This window comes from Aptenodytes forsteri, unplaced genomic scaffold (assembly GCF_000699145.1).
Source record: "Aptenodytes forsteri isolate BGI_AS27 unplaced genomic scaffold, ASM69914v1 Scaffold35, whole genome shotgun sequence".
Taxonomy (NCBI): Eukaryota; Metazoa; Chordata; class Aves; order Sphenisciformes; family Spheniscidae; genus Aptenodytes; species Aptenodytes forsteri.
Genome location: NW_008795334.1, coordinates 3,007,837 through 3,028,004, shown reverse-complemented (window position 1 = coordinate 3,028,004; position 20,168 = coordinate 3,007,837). Strand labels below are relative to the sequence as shown.

Genomic DNA, 20,168 nt, shown 5'->3' with positions numbered 1-20,168 from the left:
ATGGTTTCAAATCGTGTTATTTGTAATTTGCTCGATGGGTGTTATTGAGGAGAAGTATTTTTTAATTTTTGTTTAATACTATAGAACCTTTTCAGTCCTTTATTCTTTTGAACCTGTGCTCTGCTCATTTTTGCATTTTTCTGTACTTGAACTTTCCTTTTTATATGTAGTCCATAAAAATGGACATGTGAATGATCACCTTTAAAGTAATTATTTTTTACTTTGTCATTACTATTATGGAGCTGTCTGCATAAGAAATAGATGACTGTATTGGTTTTGTATTTTTATTTGGTGTAGGTCTTCTGCACTAATTTTTTTTAAGAGCCAGGAAATTGAAAAATCCTATTAGGAAAATCTCACGTTTATTTCATTAGTCATCATCTCTCATGTTTCTTCATATTTAAGAGTTGGCTAGCTGTAAGGAACCTAATTTAACAGGTCAAACACAGTTAATATTGCGTACAATATCTTAAAAAACCAAAACCAAAACACCCCACAATCACAAAAATTTAGACATGTAATGTTTCAGAATTAATAGAGTTTAATTTTAGGTGGATTGCATGATGAAGTTCTAAGTTAAATTAATCCATTTTATAAATAGTAAACAATATTAACTGGTGCATTCACGATATCACTTCCTAGCTTCAGAAAACAATTTGCAGAACAGACGTCTGAAACTTGACTATGAAGAAATCACACCATGCTTAAAAGATGTAACTTTGATTTGGGAAAAAATGTTAAGTACACCTGGAAGGTCAAAGATTAAATTTGATGTGGAAAAAATACACTCTGCTGTTGGGCAAGGTAAGCACAATTTTGAGTTGTTGAAATGCATGTAAATTGTATTAGAAAAGCAATAAGGGCAACCTCTTAACCACTCCTTATAACGAGATTCTCACTAGACCTGTTCCTCAGGTTACTGACTAAACAAGTAACAGTGTTTGTTATCTTCATGGTTACGCATATGCAAGTTACAGTCCCTTTCAGCAGTAGCTGCAATTGTATTACTGAAGTTACAGTATTTGATACTCATTTTTGAATAACATTTGTCCTTACAGGAGAGTTGTACAGCACCTCAATGTATTACAATTGTTGCAGTCTGATTTCTTTAATTATAACTTTTAATTTATAAAAAAAGGCTGGATAATGCCAAAGAAATGACTGTGTAAATAACTGAAGAAACTGTCTGCACTATTACCTGGAAATTCTCTGTTCCAGCCTGGGTAGTATGTATGTATACAAACAGTATGCATGGATATCTCTGTAGAACTGCCTTTTTTCTGAGTTCAACAACGCATTGTACCTGCAAACACCACTTAGTCTTCCTCACAACTGCAGGGCTGAGCAACCAGCCCCTATCTCCACTGCATCAAAAGTAATATAACCTAAGGACATTTATTAACTGTTCTAAGAAATTGGGTTATTACTCAATGTTATTTGTGCCATGGTTGGACCCAAAGGCCTTATGCTGAGGGCTGTATGTAGCCGATGGTGAAGATGGCTACTCCAAGGAGCTTTTTATAGTTCTATACAAAGCTTTCCAACGTTAATATTTTAAATATTGCACCTGCCTATATGCAGTTATTCAAACAAGTTAAGCCAAATTGTCCATTTAAGATGACTAGGTAAGTCTAGATTTCTAACAATATCAAATGCCTGAAGCACAAATCTCTGCAGAGTAAGGAAAGCTCATTATCACAGGTTTCCTTCTATTCATGTAGGTAAAGGGCTCTGTCCAGTCAATATTTTGAGCATGAGAAAAACTTGGTTTCTGTTGATAGCCCAGTGATGCTGGCCTGTGTTAGAGTTCAAAATAAAACTGAAAAAACTTGGAGTGATGCAAAATAAGTAAATAAATAAATAAAGCCCTGCTTAGTGGATTGCTAATAAGAAGCACATACAAGTAGCCAGTGGATGGGAAAATTATCCCTAGCTCTTGATGCTATTATTATGCTCTGCTCTGTAGAGCCCAGCTGTGTCAGAGTTCTTAGAGTGACATGATGTCAAATTTCATACATATGCAGAAATTAAAAATGCATTTAAATTAGGATAACAAATATATAGTGTTGACCTATAATGTACGTTGTAGTAGATGTTTAAATATAGTTCATCTTTCATTTAGAAAGTAGTAAACTAAATACTTTATTTTACATGTACCATGTAGCGCACAGAGATAAATTTAATATCGGACTAATTCCTTAAAGGGAATTTTAATTTTTTTGTAATTTTGCAGCTGTAAATGTGCACTGTTAAGCCAGTTCTGCCCTATGTGACACATTCAACTTCACTGAAGCTAATGGGATTTTAGATGTGTATCTGAAGAGGAGAACCTGGCTCATTCAGTGTCTGAAACAGCGTTTTCTGTCACTGTTTCATGTTGGAGACTTTTTGACAATTGGGTTTAAGTTAAGTTCCCTAAAGTAATTTACAGAAACGTTCTCTAAATACACTTGTGATGTGGGTTCAAATATTACACATTTCTACTAGCATTTCATTTTCAAGCAATTGTCTCTGGATGTGATAGTGTAGTAAAAGTAAGTATTGCAGAGATAAATTCATATCCTTTTGTGCTTATATGAGAGAAGGCAGTGCAATTGCTCTAACATGGAAAGATAACAAAACATACAAGTTTTTAGATTAACATATTTAGATTTAACATATAAGATTAAGACTATCAACATATGCTTGAGTCAATTTTGATTTCTCCTATAGTTGTTGTCATCCATGTTACACATATACCAAAAGAAAAAAGCAGTCCAAAAAACTTTTAAGCCATAAGTTACTTCAAACTGTAATATCTGGTTCCAGTACATCATGGATTAGACAGAATACTTTCCCAAAGAATAGTGTATTGATATCTTGTGTAGATGATTTAATAGTGCTAATCTTGTGCTGCATAAAGTATGCATGTAACAATAACCTTTCTGTTACTTTCTGAGTTTTGCGTATAGATACAAATGAAGGCTACCATTACCTATGTGAAATAGTTAAGTAGTGTCACCCCTTTTTATAGAGAAAGAAATTCAATCTTTAAAATATTTTTACAGGTACCAGTCATTCAGCAAACCAATAGCAAAACTAGAAATACAATATTTGCTTTCTGATTATCTGTCTTCTGTTGTAGTCTCTAGATCACCTCTCATTTGTACTTGTTTATACTTTTGGTATGTGTGCATCCTACCTTCCTAAAACTTACTCCTAACAATAGTGTCAGTTCTGTATTAGTGAAAAATGTTAATTAGTTATATTGCAGTGCTTTATTGTGTACTTTACATGGAAAAATGGGAGATAAGCATGTAACTTTTCAGAGACAAGTATTGCAATTTTTGCTGCCTCTTCTAGTACTTCTCAGACTGGATGTAAGCAGTAACCTTAGACTTAGGCAGCTCACCCTGTTTCTACCTTAAATCTCTCCTGTTAAGATGCTGATGTCTTTTATTGGTTGAGGAAGTATAAGCACTGTAGTTTGATCTGCTTCTATGGTCTACTGGAGATAGCAGATACAGATCTAGCAGATAGGGGTCTGCTTGCATATCTAGCAGATATGGATCTTCAGTTCCTCAATCGTGTTATCTCAACTATAGCTGAACCCTTGGTATGACTACAAATTACTGGTTTAATGACTTTCTTCTCTCAGGAGTACCACGTCACCACCGTGGGGAGATCTGGAAGTTTCTAGCAGAACAATACCATCTTAAACATCAGTTTCCGAGTAAACAACAACCAAAGGACACACCTTATAAAGAACTCCTAAAACAACTGACTTCCCAGCAACATGCAATACTTATTGACCTAGGTAAGTACAGTAGTGGTCTGAAATTAAAATAAGGGGTTTATTATCTCTGGAAGAGAATTAAATAAAAGAAGGTAACACACAAAAAGCCTCTCACCATTTAATAATAGGTTGTTGGTAAGAACTCATGAGCAGTGTTCCCCAGGGCTCAGTTTTGGGCACTTCAGTTACTCGGCACTGGTGAGGCCGCACCTCAAATACTGTGTTTTGAGCCGAGCCCCTCACTACAAGAAGGACATTGAGGTGCTGGAGTGTGTCCAGAGAAGGGCAATGAAGCTGGTGAAGGGTCTAGAGCACAAGTTTTATGAGGAGCGGCTGAGGGAACTGGGGTTGTTCAGTCTAGAGAAAAGGAGGCTCAGGGGAGACCTGATGGTGCTCTACAGCTACCTGGGGAGGTTTAGATTGGATGGGAGGAAAAATGTCTTTACTGAAAGAGTGGTTAAACATTGGAACAGGCTGCCCAGGGAAGTGGTGGAGTCCCCATCCCTGGAGGTATTTAAAAGATGTGTAGATGTGGTGCTTAGGGACATGGTTTAGTGGGCATGGTGGTGTTGGGTCGATGGTTGGACTCAATGATCTTAGAGGTCTTTTCCAACCTTTATGATTCTATGCTTTTAATATGGTATAAGTGAGAACTATTACTTGGCACCATTAGGAAAACGCAAAATCTGCATTTCAAGCACAGAGGTCCTTTGCAATATGTGGTAATAAGAGATTGCTAGATATAACTGTAATGCATCTGTATTTCAGATATTGACGGTGAACTCCACAGGCCTGTGGAATACAAATTGTCAAGAAAGGAAGTCAATATTTAAGCGCAGACTGTTGAATCATGTGCTATTCATTCCTGATGTCCAGTGTTTGCTGTCTCTGTTAAATACTTTTACTTGAAATAATGCAGAAGTTTTTCTTTTTTCTTTTTTCTTTTTTTCTTTTTTTAATGGGTAGTTCCTAGCAGTTGGTATTTTTACTTGTATTAAAACAATTATGAAAGAAGCTCTTTTTAATGATTAAAAAAAAAGGCTCTTTTTAAGGCAGGTTATTCACACTGCCTAATTTTAAGCAGTAGCTGGCTCCTGATTTAGGGACAGTGAATTGGTGTGTGGAGGCACATACAATATAGTCCACTGCGTTTAGTAGAGAGAGGTTAGGAACCAAGGCTCTTAAATTTGAAGTGACTGGTAGGTCGGCTTCAGGCAGGCTTTTGGTGGTCTTGAGTAGAGTTTTCTATTTTCCCTCACATTTATTGTTCAAAACTCAAAAAGTTTTTTCTAGTATTAGAAGGAAACACAAGAAAGCAAATCTAAATGGAATGAAATGATTGTTTTAGGGTAGGAGCAGAAGAGATTGCTCCAGATAATTGTAAAACAGCAGTCTTCATATACCGCAAAAAAAATTATGCCATTCTTAACCATTCCTTTCACTTTTCCCAGTCCTCTTCCCTTACCACTTTTAGTTCCCTTGTGTGAGATTGTCTTTCATTGATTGACTCTTGCCACTGCTAGACCAAAACAATAACAAAGCCCAGGAACATTTAATAAGACTAAAAGTCAGTATGCTTTGTAAGATGTGGATCAGTATTAAACATTGTTACTGTCTCTGGTTGCTGCTGCTCCCAGGCGGTTTTGTTAAGGTCTGTATCACTACCAGTGACCTCTCCATCTCAGAAGCTCCCACAAGTCAGCCATTTGTTTCGTAGACCTCACAGAGGTACTTTTTGGCATCCTCTCTGTCTTCCCTCATGAAGGCTGTTCCCTTTTCTCTCCAGTCCTGCCCCCAAATAGTGCATGGCTACTCAGCTGGGTTAAGTATTCCGTGGAATCTGTTGCAGTCATTAAAGCATTTCTGACATGACAGTAATTATTCCAGTATATACGATTGTTGAGTCAGATGTTGATATGTCTAACCTTTACCCTGGCAAAAGTATTTGTGTTTGAATGTAAGCCATCTGATGCAGGTTTATAACACCTCACTGGTATATGGCTGAATTGGAAGTTTTTACAGATAATCTACAGATTATCCTCATGAATATACAGTTGTGGATATTTTTTAAGATATTGTTTTCTCCTCCCTTGGATATTTTAATTCAGTTTATTGTCTGAGAAACCAGGAGCTGTTGTTTTTCCAAGAGGATCCCAGCTCTTGTGTGTGGGATAATACCATACTGAACTCAGTGTTCATTATGCTCTTTCCTGATCGAGGAAAACAATTAATAACGTCTTCCAGAGCATGATAGAACTTAAAACAGGCTTGTGTTGTGGGGTTTGTGGTTTGAGTCTGAAAAGTTGTGTGGGGCAATTTAAGAGGTCCATAATCACTAAGTTTGATTAAATGAATTTGCCATGAAAAACTCCATCAGGGGAAGTTATGCACTGCAAGTAACCAAATGTCATATGACAGACTGATAAAAATTTATGGGAAAATCTGTACTTCGTTTGATCTGAATGATTAATACCTATTGTATTAGTTTCACTTACCTCTTTTCTGTAAAGTAGTAGTACAGAGTTGTCCCATCATACTTCTGCTCTTTATAACTGCTCAAACAGTATTTGAGTATTTTTCATTGCAAATGAAAGGCTATACCCCCTTGCTTCCACATGGAAGAATTGCCTGATGAGGGATCACCTATACCCAGAGCTGACCAGGGGCACCTATTTCTTGACAACTCAATGTGCAGAATTTCTTCAACAGGTACTGAACTGTGAGAAGATTTGTCAAGTTTAGATGGTGACCTAAGCTTTATATGGTAAATGAGAATATTTTCTCCTTTTTTGCAACACTTGGTAAAGTGAGTCAAAATATTAAGGCAGTGCGTAGAAAACAAGAATCTGGCAGAACAGGCATGTTTCTGCAGAAACTGGCATGAGCTGAGGTGAGGATGGTGATGGTCAATGCCACCTTCACTGTCTCCTACTTGACAGGCCTGCCAGGTTTCGACTTGGCAGCTGGGAAGGTAACACTCCAAGGAGCCTTAATGCCAGCTGGGAATAGGCAGTTGCAATGTAGGTCAATTGTTTCCCTCCAGACTTTGTCACGCCAATTCTAGGAATTCCCCTGGATCGCACAGCGCCAGAAGCAGTCTTCTGTTTTTGAGAGAGACATTTATGTGCAAGCAGAGATCATTCGCTAGCAAGTACCTATCGGTCAAGTCAACATACCTGGTGTTGATACCCCTGGCAATGAACATTGAGATTCTGTCGCACTGAAGTGCCTCAGTAAGGGGTGAATAGTTTTGTGCTGGGTTAGTGAATTGAACACCTTCAGCAGAGGGGAGAGGGATGGGACAACTCCTGGACAGTAGGGAGCACAGTCAGTCTGAGTTTGGTTGGCTCACACAGCAGATTGGGGCTTGCCGGCTCAGCAAGCTGTTCATATTTTCTGCCTGGTTCTGCACATGAATACTTTCTCAGCTGTGTGCTCTGCTTGTAGAAACAAATGACTGCATGTGTTGGCAAATTGGTAACTTCATGGTGGTTTTCATGCAAAGCGTTGTTTTTGCCAGGGAGCCATTTGCTAGCCCATTAGCTGAGGGAAGGATTGGGCTCTATTATTTCAGTAAGGTGAAAGTAAGAAGCTGAAGACTTCCTAGTTTCCTAGTGATTCACACTGAAATAAAGTAGTGCTGCACAGCAGTAGTAACAGACAGCGTAACTGGATAGGCAGCTAGAAGGAATTTGCATGTTCTGACTTACGTTCCTTCAGGCTATCAGAAGCGTTTTCTCTTAAATCTTTAAGAATCCTTCAGAAAGCATAAACTTCTCCCTTGAAAGAAAAACATATGTTCTTGCAACATGTGGTTATAATATTTAAAAAAGCTTTCCCAAATTAAGCTAAAGAGATCTTGCTAACACAGTATGAGCCAAAGCCATAATAGTATAGCTCACATTTAGTTGAATTGATGCATCTTCAGCTGTAAATAGTGCTTCCTGAGAATGAGGACAGCAGTGTGCATCTGAATGCAGAGGTAAGGTACAGCAGCTGCTTTCCTGGCCCAGTTTATGTGTCACAGTGCTGTTTCATTACGTGGACAAGAACAAAGCCACAATTCCCTGAAGGCTTTTTCGTGTATTTCCTTTTGTGGCCCCACCTGCACAACCACTGCAGTCACTGGGGATTTCAGGTCCTGAACACCAAAGTCATGTTCAGTAAATGATTTCTTCTCTCAATAAGGTAGGGTGAACTGACTTCCAGATGCTATCACAGTGTAGGAAACCACTGTACTCATCACTGAGTGTTTGCTGAACGCAGTAGAAAATTATGTTTTGTTTTACTACATTTCAAAAATGAAGTAGTAGGTACTTAACTTTCTCATTCTGGCACTCTTGAGGTATCACAGTTCATTTAGAGTGTCTTTTCAGCAGGGCCAGGAGCTGTTTGCTCCTAAGTAAAAGCTAAAATTCCTAGTTAAGTCATCACCAGGGCACTCGGAAACAAATCAGCTTGTGAGTTTAGCAGTTCTGCTCCTCCTCTATTCACTGTGTTTTAGAACTTCTTTGCATTTTTGTTCTTGCTCAGCTTGTAACTTTTCTTCATGACTTAGATGAAAGGAACCTTGCTGCGTGAGTGAGGCAGTACAGGTCTGCCTTTAGACTGTGCTGTAATAACTTGTCATTCAGGCAGAGGATTCCTTTGCAAAGGAACACAAGCTCCTTCTCATTTCAAAGCTAGAAATATTTCTTCTGTAACGTTCAGCTCTGTGACAGCCTGACCAGGGGAGACCTGCACAGGAACTGAATGCCAGTGTCCCATGTGACAGGCTAGAGCAGCTACCAGGTGGCAGAAGGACTCTGCCCTGGGCTTTGTCTTCTTGAAACAGGAGCTCTGATATTATCTGGCAGCACAGCAGCATTCCAGGAGCTAAAGGGTGGGGTGGTATTTGACAAGTGGGCAACCAAAAAAACAAGCTCCACTTAATACTAGAACAAAAGAAGTATTCAAATTTCTTCTCCATTGAAGTATTTCACAGGGGAAATCTGATAGGGGGAGGGGTGTTTTCCTAGAAATGAAAATATTGCCTTTTGGAAAAGTTTTCGAAAAAAATCTGTAAAAGTGAAGCCTTTAATGTCTCTGTTCACAGAATTGCAGAGTGGTTGAGGTTGGAAGGGAGCTCTTGAGATCATCTAGTCCAACCCCCCTGCTCAAAGCAGGATTATCTAAAGCAGGTTGCCCAGGACCATGTTCACTCAGGTTTTGAATATGTCCATAGATGGAGACTCTGCAACCTCTCTGGGCAGCCTGTGCCTCTGTCTGGCCACCCTTACAATAAAAAAGATTTTTTTCTTATGTTAGGTGGAATTTCCTGTGTTTCAATTTGTGCCCATTGCCTCTTGTCCTGTAAGTGGGCACTACTGAGAAGAACCTGGCTCCCTCTTCTTCATTCCCTCCCACTGGCTATTTGTGCACATTGATAAGATCCCCTGAGTCTTTTCTTCTCCAGGCTGAACAGTCCTAGATCTCTCAGCCTTTCTTCATAGGAGAGATGCTCCAGTCCCTTCATTATCTTAGTGGCCCTTCACTGGACTCTCTCCAGTATGTCCATATCTCTCTTGTACTGAGGAGCCCAGAATTGGACGCAGTACTCCAGGTGTGGCCTCACCAGTGCTGAGTAGAGGGGAAGGATCACATCCCTCGACCTGCTGGCAATGTTCCTCCTAATGCAGCCCAGGATACCGTTAGCCACCTTTGCTGCAAGGGCACATTGCTGGCTTATGTTCAACTTGGCGACCACCAGGACCCCGAGGTCCTTTTCTGCAAAGCTACTTTCTAGCTGGGTGGCCCCTAGCATATACTGGTGCCTGGGGTTGTTCCTCCCCAGGTGCAGGATTTTTGCACTTCCCTTTGTTGAACTTCATGAAGTTCCTGTCAGCCCATTTCTCCAGCCTGTCGAGGTCCCTCTGACCTGCAGCACGTCCCTCTGGTGTATTTGCCATTCCTCCCAGTTTTGTATCATCTGCAAACTTGCTGAGGGTGTGCTCTGCCCTATTGTCCAGGTTGTTAATGACCCTCCCTAATTAGAGGTCAGCTAGAACAAAGGCTACAGGCACCCTGTCATCAAGGGCAGCTGACAAGGGTTGGCTAGAAGCCGCCAGAGCTACCCTTACCACAGCCTCAGCCTTACCTGTCAGCAGCAGTACCCTCCCAGGAGTCCCCTGGCATTCCTGGACAAAGTATCCAGATGCTCAAGAGCTCAAAGAAGCAAAGCCCAGAAACTGCTACACAAAGTGCTGTGTCTGTTGGCTGCCTCTGTTAGCTGTGCTCTTATGTAATATGTATATAGCATATATTATAGCACATATATAGCTACACAATTCTTGATATTGTAAGGGCTGCAGAAAAAAAAGACAAATTGAGTTTTTACTCACAAATATTGTGGGTCAAACTGGTTGTGTAAGTTACCTAGTTGGATTGGTTTGGTTTAAGGACATGTGGGTCCCAGCTCTGTATGAAAGTTGACAGATAAACCAGTCTGGGGTGAAAGTCATCATCTTGTTCTAGAACTGAAGGACTGGAAATGGCTCAGTTGTGCTCCTACGGCTCTACAATTAGTATAGTTTACCTTAGGCTAGGATTTAAAGAGTTGTGGGGAATAGATCCAAAGCACATTGCTACCAAGAGAAAGTTTTGCTCTGACAACTGACTCCTACTCTCCAAGCACTTGTCACTTTGTGCTGGTGCTCATGGGACGCCTCCTGGAGCTGACACAGCTGAGTGACAGGGCAGAACAACTAACCCCACATAAAAGGGGATTTTTCTGCCGGGTTAGTGAACTGGATCAGCTCATGGAAGAGTTTGAGCTTCATGCTGCAGGAAAGGAGGAAGGACCCATAAGACTGGGAGGGACCAAGGCAAGGAGGGAGGTGACAAGAGACACATTTACTGGAAAAAAAGACAAGAAGAAAAGAGAAAGGGAAGGGGCCCCAACCCAGAGAGCTCAGATGTTCTAATTCTGTGCCTGGATCCTAATAGTTGTCTAAAAGCTAACACTTTTTAATCAAGAAAAGAGGACTGGGTGACTCGTCGAGCCACTGAATTGAGTCTCTCACTATTATAGGCAACCAGCCCCTATAAGCCCTTTAACAAACTGATCAAGGGCTGATCTTAAGAACCAGTGACTCAGCTGTTCCAAACAACAAACTGTCCTATCCCCCTGACAATTTCTAAACTAATTTTGCAACTACTGTAACAAAACAGTAGTAGAGTATAAGAGTCAATTGTTTTGTATTGTTAACTTTCTTACGGTCTTCCTGTGAGTTGACTCAGAATCTACCTTTCAAAAGAATCTCCCTTTTTGAAAGACTGTTTAATTTGATAACATGGCAAGGTTAGGGTTTTTTTGTTTATTTTTTAGTTTAAGTGGCTAACTTCAGCTATTTTCACAGGGCGCACGTTTCCAACACATCCGTACTTCTCAGCACAGCTGGGAGCTGGGCAGCTGTCACTCTACAATATTTTGAAGGCTTATTCGCTTCTGGACCAGGAAGTAGGATATTGCCAGGGCCTTAGTTTTGTAGCAGGAGTTTTACTACTTCATATGAGTGAAGAAGATGCTTTTAAAATGCTGAAGTTTCTCATGTTTGACATGGGCCTGAGGAAACAATATCGTCCTGACATGACAATTTTACAGGTATGATTTCAATTTTTCTAATGAAAGGATGCTAATGTTAAATCATAATAATACATTATAGACAGCATTGTCAAAATCTGGACTTGAACTTAAATTCAGTTCTCAAAAATGGGAAAGGATAATCTAGGAATAGAATACATAGTTTTAAAGGCACAAGTTTCAAATAAAAAGATTACTGGGGAAACTATGAAAACCATAAATAGGAAGAATTCTGTTACGTGTTGTATGAGGTTCAAATGACCCTGCAAATGAGCCTGTCGTAGGCTCATAGGTGACCCATCCTGGATCTTAGAACTGGCTTCTGAGTATTTCTTTTCTTCACACAATTCTGTCTGAACATCAATTGACAAATATCTTTCACTGTTTCTAATAAGAGTGTGAAGCATGGAGTTTGCTACTATGAGTGTTAAAACATGTTTATCTTTAGTTTCTTTGTTCTTACTCAATACAGATCCAAATGTATCAACTGTCTCGACTTCTTCATGACTACCATCGAGATCTCTACAACCACCTAGAGGAACATGAGATTGGCCCCAGCCTCTATGCTGCTCCCTGGTTTCTCACCATGTTTGCCTCTCAGTTTCCCCTCGGATTTGTAGCCAGAGTGTTTGGTAATTCTTCATAAAACTTCTATCTGTTCTTTTTGAAGTCTTATATTTGGTATCCTGTTATTAGGAACAGCATTATTATCGAACCTGTTTCAGACACCCAGGAGAAATATTTTACTTACTATAGATGAACAGAAGAATAACAGAGGTCATCTTATGGAGCATGTAGTATTTATGGTAAAACGGAAAGAGAAAGGAGGAAAGCATATAACAGTCCCAAACTGTCCTGTCTTTTCATCCTCATCGTTACCTTTTCCCACCCTGTAACCACTTGTAGAGAGGATGTAAAATTTGATGCCATGAAGGCATGGTGTTATGACAATGGCACTTCAACACTGACAATTAGTTAGTTTCAAGCTGAAAAGAGGTGTAACAAAGGCATCATCTAAGAAATATATCCATTTACTCCATTATCATTGTCTCCAACAGGGTCAGTGGAAAATTATTTTGAGGGTTATGTTTTTAAAACACACACAGAGATGGCCCTTGCAGTTTAATCATGGATTTACTCTGCAGAAACATAGGCTTTTAAACTAGTGTTTCTTATCCTTACAATTTTAGCCTGACTGATAATCTCACTTTATGAAAATGTTTGGAAGCATATGGGGTTTAGGCTTTGAAGTCACTTCTGTTACCTATTTTTAGAATCTACAGAAGTAAAGTTCTCTTTTTTAATTAAATTCCAGTTAAGAATTTATTTTGCTGCTATCTTATGGATGTATATTTCATAGATTAATTGTTTGGTATTTGGGAAGATGCTTTATTTCCTTTTCAGCTGTTTGTTTTTCAATTTCATTGTGTGGTACTGGATCATCCATGAAGAGCAGGGTGGATTGGAGCTTTCCCCCTGATTCGTCTCTTCTAATGAGAAGCTATTTTCATTTTCCTTAGTCATCTTACTGAAGAGATGTAATGAAGCAAATATTTATTAGGGTATTAATATTGACACTTTCCTGACTTAAAAAATTATAGTCTCATCTACCACAATAACAAATAATGAATATAGATTCCAAGAAGAACCAACAAGAATCCTGTTCTGTTTCTGTTTAAGGACATGCCAAACGTAGTGCTAGAAGAAATCATAGTGAAAAGGATGGTGCATATATAAGTAGAACTACGTGTCCTGTGATTAGCACCTTAACTCCCTGGAAAATAACATTTTTTTATTTTTCCTGGAACAGTTCGAAGTAGGCTAACATACATCAACAAGTATCTAGCTGACAGTAATAATCTGTAGGAATTAAATAAGTGCTGTATGCGAGTGTCATATACTGAGTTTATAATCAGTTCATCTTTCAATTGTTCTTAATCATTCATAGTATTGTACATGACAAGAAGAGTCTTTGAATTGGACAATTGACTGCAGTGAGGGTATAAAAGTGCCATGTGTATCCAGTATATTTGGATTTCTGCCTTAATACACAGATTAGTATTTTATCTGTCACTGGAGGATTATAGGGCTTTAGAAAGCAAAGATTTTACATTAGAATAGAAGGCATAGATACATGATCTTCACAGGACTGATTTTTAGGTCAAGAACAGAAAAGCGTGTGTGACTGAAATTGTCACCTCTTAAAAATCTGATATTTTTTAGAGAGAAAGTCCAGCATGACCAACACTTGCAGTTTTTAATGTTTCAAAGTATTTAGTAATTTCCTTAAAACAGTGTTTACTGGAACTATGTCAGTTGAGAACATTGGACATTCTTTTACATTAGAAACTACAATCTCGCCTTCACCCACGCTAAAGACTCTGAAACGCGACTATAAACCTAAAAAAGGCTAGAGCTGTCACTTTGCTAGCGGCTGTCATTAGCAGCGTGGCAAGTTAGGATCTGATCAGTTCTGACCCATGTGTTCACACGCTTTTGCAGAACATATGTACATTTTCATTGCTCACTTATTAGAACCCTTGGGATGAAAGAATGTTGCCTTTTAATGTTGAAGTAACTCATCTATAGGTTACTAAGACTGTAAGATTGCACTGCTGTTTTCTAACATGGTATCTCTGAACCCTTGATAATTGAAGCCCCACTGGTATTTAATAATATAATTGTTATAGACCACTTCCTTTAGATTTCCATGAGTGTATTTTTGCAAGCATCTTACAAGCAATATGTAAAAGAAGTGGGCTGGAAAGAGGTTAACCCAAAGACTGTTTTATGAGTCAAATAGCACAACTCCTTTTAACTTTTTAATTATCTGTCCAAACTTTCAACACTTCTGAGCAGGATTTAATGAAAGTACAGCGTTAACAAAGATGTGTTCTTTAATACCCCTATTTACTTATTAATGGAGGAGACTTGGTAGAATAGCGTTTATTTTGTTTCAAGATTGTGGACAAAACTTGATTTTTTTTTTAATTTTTTAATTTTTTTTTAATCCTGTAGGCTGCCAGTCGTGCTGTCATTAATTTGGGTACCTTCAGTGTACTGTCATTGGCTGGCAGCCCACTTAATGGGAAGTGTGGGGAGTGGATAACAAACAGGTCTTTGTTATGTACTTGCTATTTTAAATGAGAGAGGGATTCAGCTGTATATTAGCAGCTCAGCTCATACAGACGTTCATTAACAACTTATAGGTCACCTTGAGTTAATCTGTGTGTCTTTATGGGGCAGGTGCTGAATCATAAATATGCATTATTTTCAGCTCTGTTTTTTTCACTTTGTGTTTCCTAGCTGTTCTTCAGCATCCCCTGTCCTAATATAGAGTTTTCCCTACAAAGCATTTTCTCATAGTTTTCAGTTTCAATAGAGCATCGAGGCAGATGCCTGCTCTGTACCACTTTTCAATCATTCCTGCCTTTGGACTTCACATTGAATCAGAGTTGAAAAATTTTACACCACTTTTAGGACAAAGGGTGGCAAAGTGCAAGATTTACGGTTAGTTATTACTTGTGCTTTGCTTTCTCAGAGAGAAAGAGAGAGAAGTGAAATGAGTTATAGCTTCAACGTTGCAGGCAAAAGAGCACAAGGGGGAATTTCATTCTGATACAAATTTGGAGAGGTTGCTTTTACTAAGAAAGGCAGTTAGCCAGTGTTTGCATATGTTCTTCACTACGTCAAAGATGCCTGTGGTTTTGCTAGTAGTTGTTTCCCTTACTGTGTGGTGGGGTTTTTTTCTCTCTCTTTCTTTATTCTTCTTTTTAGTAGTTGTTTCCCTTACTGTGTGGTGGGTTTTTTTTTTCTCTCTTTCTTTATTCTTCTTTCTTTCTTTTTTTTTTTATCATGAAGACATACTGTTTATTTGGTGTCATTGTGCTACTTTGTAAGTGATTATGACTTCATTCACAGCTTTGAATACAAAGAAGGGAAAGAACAAGAGAGAAGCCCTTTAAAAATAAAATATATTTAGGAAATATGGAATAAAACCACATTATCTTCTCTTCCTTTTCCACCTCTATCAGTATTGTTTTGTATGTTAGATGCTTTTGCCTGTAGCAAGTCCCTCAATAAAACCAGGAGCAGATTCTGAGTCATAGTAGCAGGAAAATCAAATGCAGGGCAATGCTGTTTATACTGTGGACAGATGGTTTTGTGAAGATGGGTTTCTTCTCTGATGCTTTCATTGCAGTCTTCTATTTCTTTCCTCTATAAAGACACAGGCAATTTGTAAAGGAAAAGAAAAAAAAAAAAAGGAAGTTGCATTGAAAGGTCACCATATACTGTGGTTTCAGTGTGCTTGAATGTATGCCAGGTGCTGTCTTTGCAGGGCCACCTGCAATATTAATGCTTAAGCTGTATTACTAAGATTTCAGGGTACTTATTAATGTAGTTATTAGAATATTATCATAAGTGGTTGAGACACATACTAAAAATAAGCACATGCACATGAAACTTGAGGCTGCTGGAAAGTGCGCATTTAGCCTCATGTGCTCAATGTTTTATTAACTGAGATTTTGCAGCTTTCTCCACCAGATGAGAAAAGAACAGAACTTCAGATCTTCGGTTGTGTCTTCAGGTGTCGTTTTTGCCTGTTGTATTAGGATTTTTAAATGGCATTGGGATTAGAATTCTACAATTCAGATTCCCATGAACATCTCAAAAGAAAAAAGCTCACAAAACTAGTACATGCACAAAAGGTGGCTACACTGACAAACTTGACTACCTGGTTTATTGTGTACTTAGCTTAAATTTGAGTTGGATTTTTTGGATGAAGACTCACCAAACAAATTAATAATTGATTGTGTTAGTCACGTGTGCTATTCACAGTAATAATCTTGATCCTACAAAACTTCTAAAGCCATAGCTGCAGTAACAAAAGCATGCGTCTGGCACAGTGTATCTAGCCTCCAGATAGCTCCTATGAGAAGTTGTTGTCCTTGGGCATTTTACTGTTTTAATATTCTTGTCAAAAGAGGTGCTTGCTTGATGTACTCTGTTTTTTCTTTGTTTTCACAGATATGCTCTTTCTTCAAGGATCAGAGGCTATATTTAAAGTGGCTTTAAGCCTTTTGGGAAGCCACAAGCCCTTGATTCTGCAACATGAGAACCTAGAAACTATTGTTGATTTTATTAAAAGCACTCTCCCCAACTTGGGTTTGGTACAGATGGAAAAGACCATTAGTCAGGTATGAAATAATCTGAACATATGAATAGTATGCAAAGGAATGCTCTTTTTAACAAGTTCTTGACAGAAAAACCACAACAGTGTATTGTATTACTTCAAGCTGAGAATTCTGGTATTGTAGTTCTGAAGATGTTGAAAACTTTTGGAAGCATATGACTTGTATAGTACCTCTGTATTCATACATCTACATGTTGCTTATGGTCACTTTATGAAGCCTTTAATGAAAATGAGTTTACTTTTTTTTTTTTGAAGTGTGCAACACTGTTACTGGCAGCAATATTACAGCCCATTACACAGTGCATTCCACAAAAAAGCAACAAGGTGGGCTAAAAGCCTTCTGAGTTTTCCTGTCTCCAAAGAATCTTGCTCTCCACGTCTCATTTCAGAAGCAGAAATTGACTTACAAGAGCCTCACAAATGTTGACCTTACTTAATGAAATTAGAAGCCTCCCTGCATTGACTTTGTCTATACTGGCTTTTATGGTGCTGGTTCAGTATGTTACAACGGTGCCTTTGTATTTCTGCCAGGAGTACATGGGGCAGTGCAGTCTCTTGCAGTGAGCAGTGACTCTAGCAGCAAAAACTGGGAATCCTTGAGATACTTTTTTTAAATGGCAGACAAGGAAAATGATGCAATATTGCTAAGCTAGCAGAAGGCTCCAGATGATAACTATGGAATTTGAAAAAATCACAAATTATTGCAGTTAAGGCTTGCCTTCTTGGAAGCCCTAACTGTTACACTTGACTTCTAATTTGCAGCAGGCAAATAGAAGACGGGTTTTAGCCTGTTTTCCTGAAGGCCTTTTGTGGTCTAAAACATGGGGGATGTACTGTGCAGAACTGCAAATGCCTGCCACTCACCAAGGGCTGCAGGAGATCTGCAAAGCCTGTGGCTTGATAAAGAAAGCAGGCAGCAGCGCAGTACACTGCAGAATGCTTGCAAAGGGCTCCCTTCTGATCCCTGGCAGCAAAGCTTCCAGGGGACATGCGCTCGAATTAGGATCAGAAGAATTGCTTCTAGTGCTTACTGTCAAAGGAAGGAGGGGAGAACTAGAAAGCCTGTGTGAGGGGAAGGAAAGCAAGCGATTTCTAGGGGGCAAAGGGGATTGTATGTTATCTGCCAGGCTGAAAGCCTGGAGTGCACAGCTCTGCAGAGACTTGCAGTGCTTAGGCAACCTGCAGAAAACCATTGGCATTGAGCAGAAGGAGGGAGAGGTACTCTGTTTAGGCAGCTCTGACCGCTCTAAATTTAAAGTGGGCAGGTAGAAGTTACTTGAAGGGAGAGCAGTTCCCCCACTTTAATCAGGGCTGCCTTTGAAGAGAGCAGCTGTTTGACCAGCCTTGCAGTCCATACATAGCTCTTGGGCTAATCCCCATCCTCCTCATGCCTTCTGCAGCATGGCCTTTGGTTTACATGCCCTAACGTGCCTTCAGTTAGCTAGTTTTCAAGTCAAACTTTTAATTTGTCTCATGGTTTCCCCCCTTTCAGATTTGATACTCTGGGTATGACAGCAGGGATTTCCCTCCCTTCTCAAGAGCACAGAGACTAGTAGCGGCAGAGGGCATGAGAGGAACTAGCATTCTGCCCTGCTGAATTGCACCGTTTGTTTTACTGAAATTTCAACAGTCTCTGTTCTCCAGAGATGCTCAGATCTACAGAAAATGAAAGTTCCATATGTGTAACCAAACTCAAATTGAAATTGTATTTCAGCCTTCTGTACTTAGATGCTCAGTATGTGTGCTTCTGCTGCTATACAACTATGAGAGAATTTTTTATAGCTTATGTAACAGGTGTCAGAAACATTTCATAAACTGATGCTTTCTTTAACTATAACCAACAGTTAAAGTTTTGTAGACAAAGCAGATAAAATAGGAAATAATTCTTGTTATTTCAACAGGTATTTAAGATAGGATTTGATATTTGACTCATTTCCAAAAGGAATAAAGTACAAGAGGTTTAAAAATATAAAATAACACTTGAACTTCTATTCTTTGGCTGTTTTCCAAATGCATTTTTAAATCAACGTTTGTTTCTACTATGTTCTGTGATTGGCACACTTGTCCTTTTAATGTACCACTTTCTTCACTGCTTTCAGAGGAGATAACTAGCTCAGGGACATTAGAGACATATTTCCTGAATAATTTGAAGGTAGATGTTTGCCAAAACCTAGAAAAAGGAAAATACAATAGCAGTTTTTTCCTTTGGGTCACTCTTCGCACCTCAATTTATTTATCTGCTTGTAAAATAAAAGGTTTTCTTAATATTCATGTATAAGACTGAGCACTCATTTCGGTGATTCATAGTTAACAATAATAGAAATCTGCTTTGACATTACGTAATGTTTCCATTAAGTGTATTAGTGGTAAGGATAGATTATTTAATTTTCTTTCAGTCTCTACAAATACTATAGAATCATAAATAAACCTAGCAATGTTTGCTATTTTTCATTTAAAGCTTTCATTCTACTTAGCCTTACACTTGTACATGTGGCACATGGGCTTGGACCACACTTTTCTAAAGTGACACCTAATTCCAAGAATGTCTAGGAGGGTTTATGCCGAACTGAGATGCATTGAATTTGAAATCTAAAAAGGGGCATACCCTACAAAGTCTACACTTCTTGAAAACTTTAGTGTAAGTGATTTTGCAGCAAATCAGTAGCAAACTTTTTAAGTAGATCCAGTGCCAACAGTATTGCACTCTACTGCCTCAATCTTGCCATTTCCAGAGTGGGAAATATGAATGCCAAAAATTAAGTCCTTTTTTTGTATGCAGTGATTAGACATCTAAATCTAGATCCATAGATTTTAAAGCATTGAATGAGCTATGGTTTTGATCGGCACAGCCCCTAATAATATTTTTATATACAACAGGTGTTTGAAATGGATATTGCCAAGCAGTTGCAAGCTTATGAAGTTGAATACCATGTGCTTCAGGACGAGCTTATAGATTCATCTTTAAATGACAATCAGAGACTGGATAAATTAGAAAAGGCAAACAGTAGCTTGCGGAAACAAAACTTTGATCTCCTGGAAGAACTGCAGGTACAATTTATATTTCATATTTAATTAATATTCTAATTTATCCACCTTTTCAGAAGAGACCATCCTACACCAAGGTACAGAAGAGATTGGCGTTTGGTCTAGTGACTTTAAAGTGTAGCCACTTGCAATTTTATTTAGTTTAGCCTTCAAAGTTTAAATGCAGAAGAAATTCTGAGGGGGGGTGGATAGAGCATATGCTTGCAATTAGTGAAAAGTTGATTCATCACACTGTCTTCTCTTGTAACTAAAATCATAGCTGTAGAAGATGACTAAAAATACACGAAGTGCTTTCTCAACTTCGTTTTTACGTTTTCAGTCACTGCTTTATTACAGCAGGGATACTAGTCTATCACAAATAGGAAAGCTAATGCCAGTGTCACAATTTAGAGATACATCAGATATGGGATACATTGTCTATAAAGACATACTCTTTCTTACAAATTTTTTTTTTTAAACTGTGTCCTGGTTTCAGCAGGGATGGTGTTAATTTCCTTCCTAGTAGCTGGTACAGTGCTGTGTTTTGGATTTAG

The 20,168-nt window shown here is 38.7% G+C and overlaps 1 protein-coding gene across 2 annotated transcripts in view; it reads left to right on the top strand.

Moving 5' to 3' along the window:
• Positions 1-20,168, top strand: part of TBC1D1 (TBC1 domain family member 1) — a 113,672-nt gene that overhangs the window by 89,302 nt on the left and 4,202 nt on the right. For both annotated transcript variants that reach the window (XM_009280157.2, XM_009280156.2), the window contains exons 15-20: positions 643-804; positions 3,638-3,796; positions 11,173-11,417; positions 11,869-12,028; positions 16,425-16,594; positions 19,468-19,638. In XM_009280157.2, the coding sequence (XP_009278432.1) occupies positions 643-804; positions 3,638-3,796; positions 11,173-11,417; positions 11,869-12,028; positions 16,425-16,594; positions 19,468-19,638 (1,067 nt within the window). The remainder of the gene's footprint in view (positions 1-642; positions 805-3,637; positions 3,797-11,172; positions 11,418-11,868; positions 12,029-16,424; positions 16,595-19,467; positions 19,639-20,168) is intronic.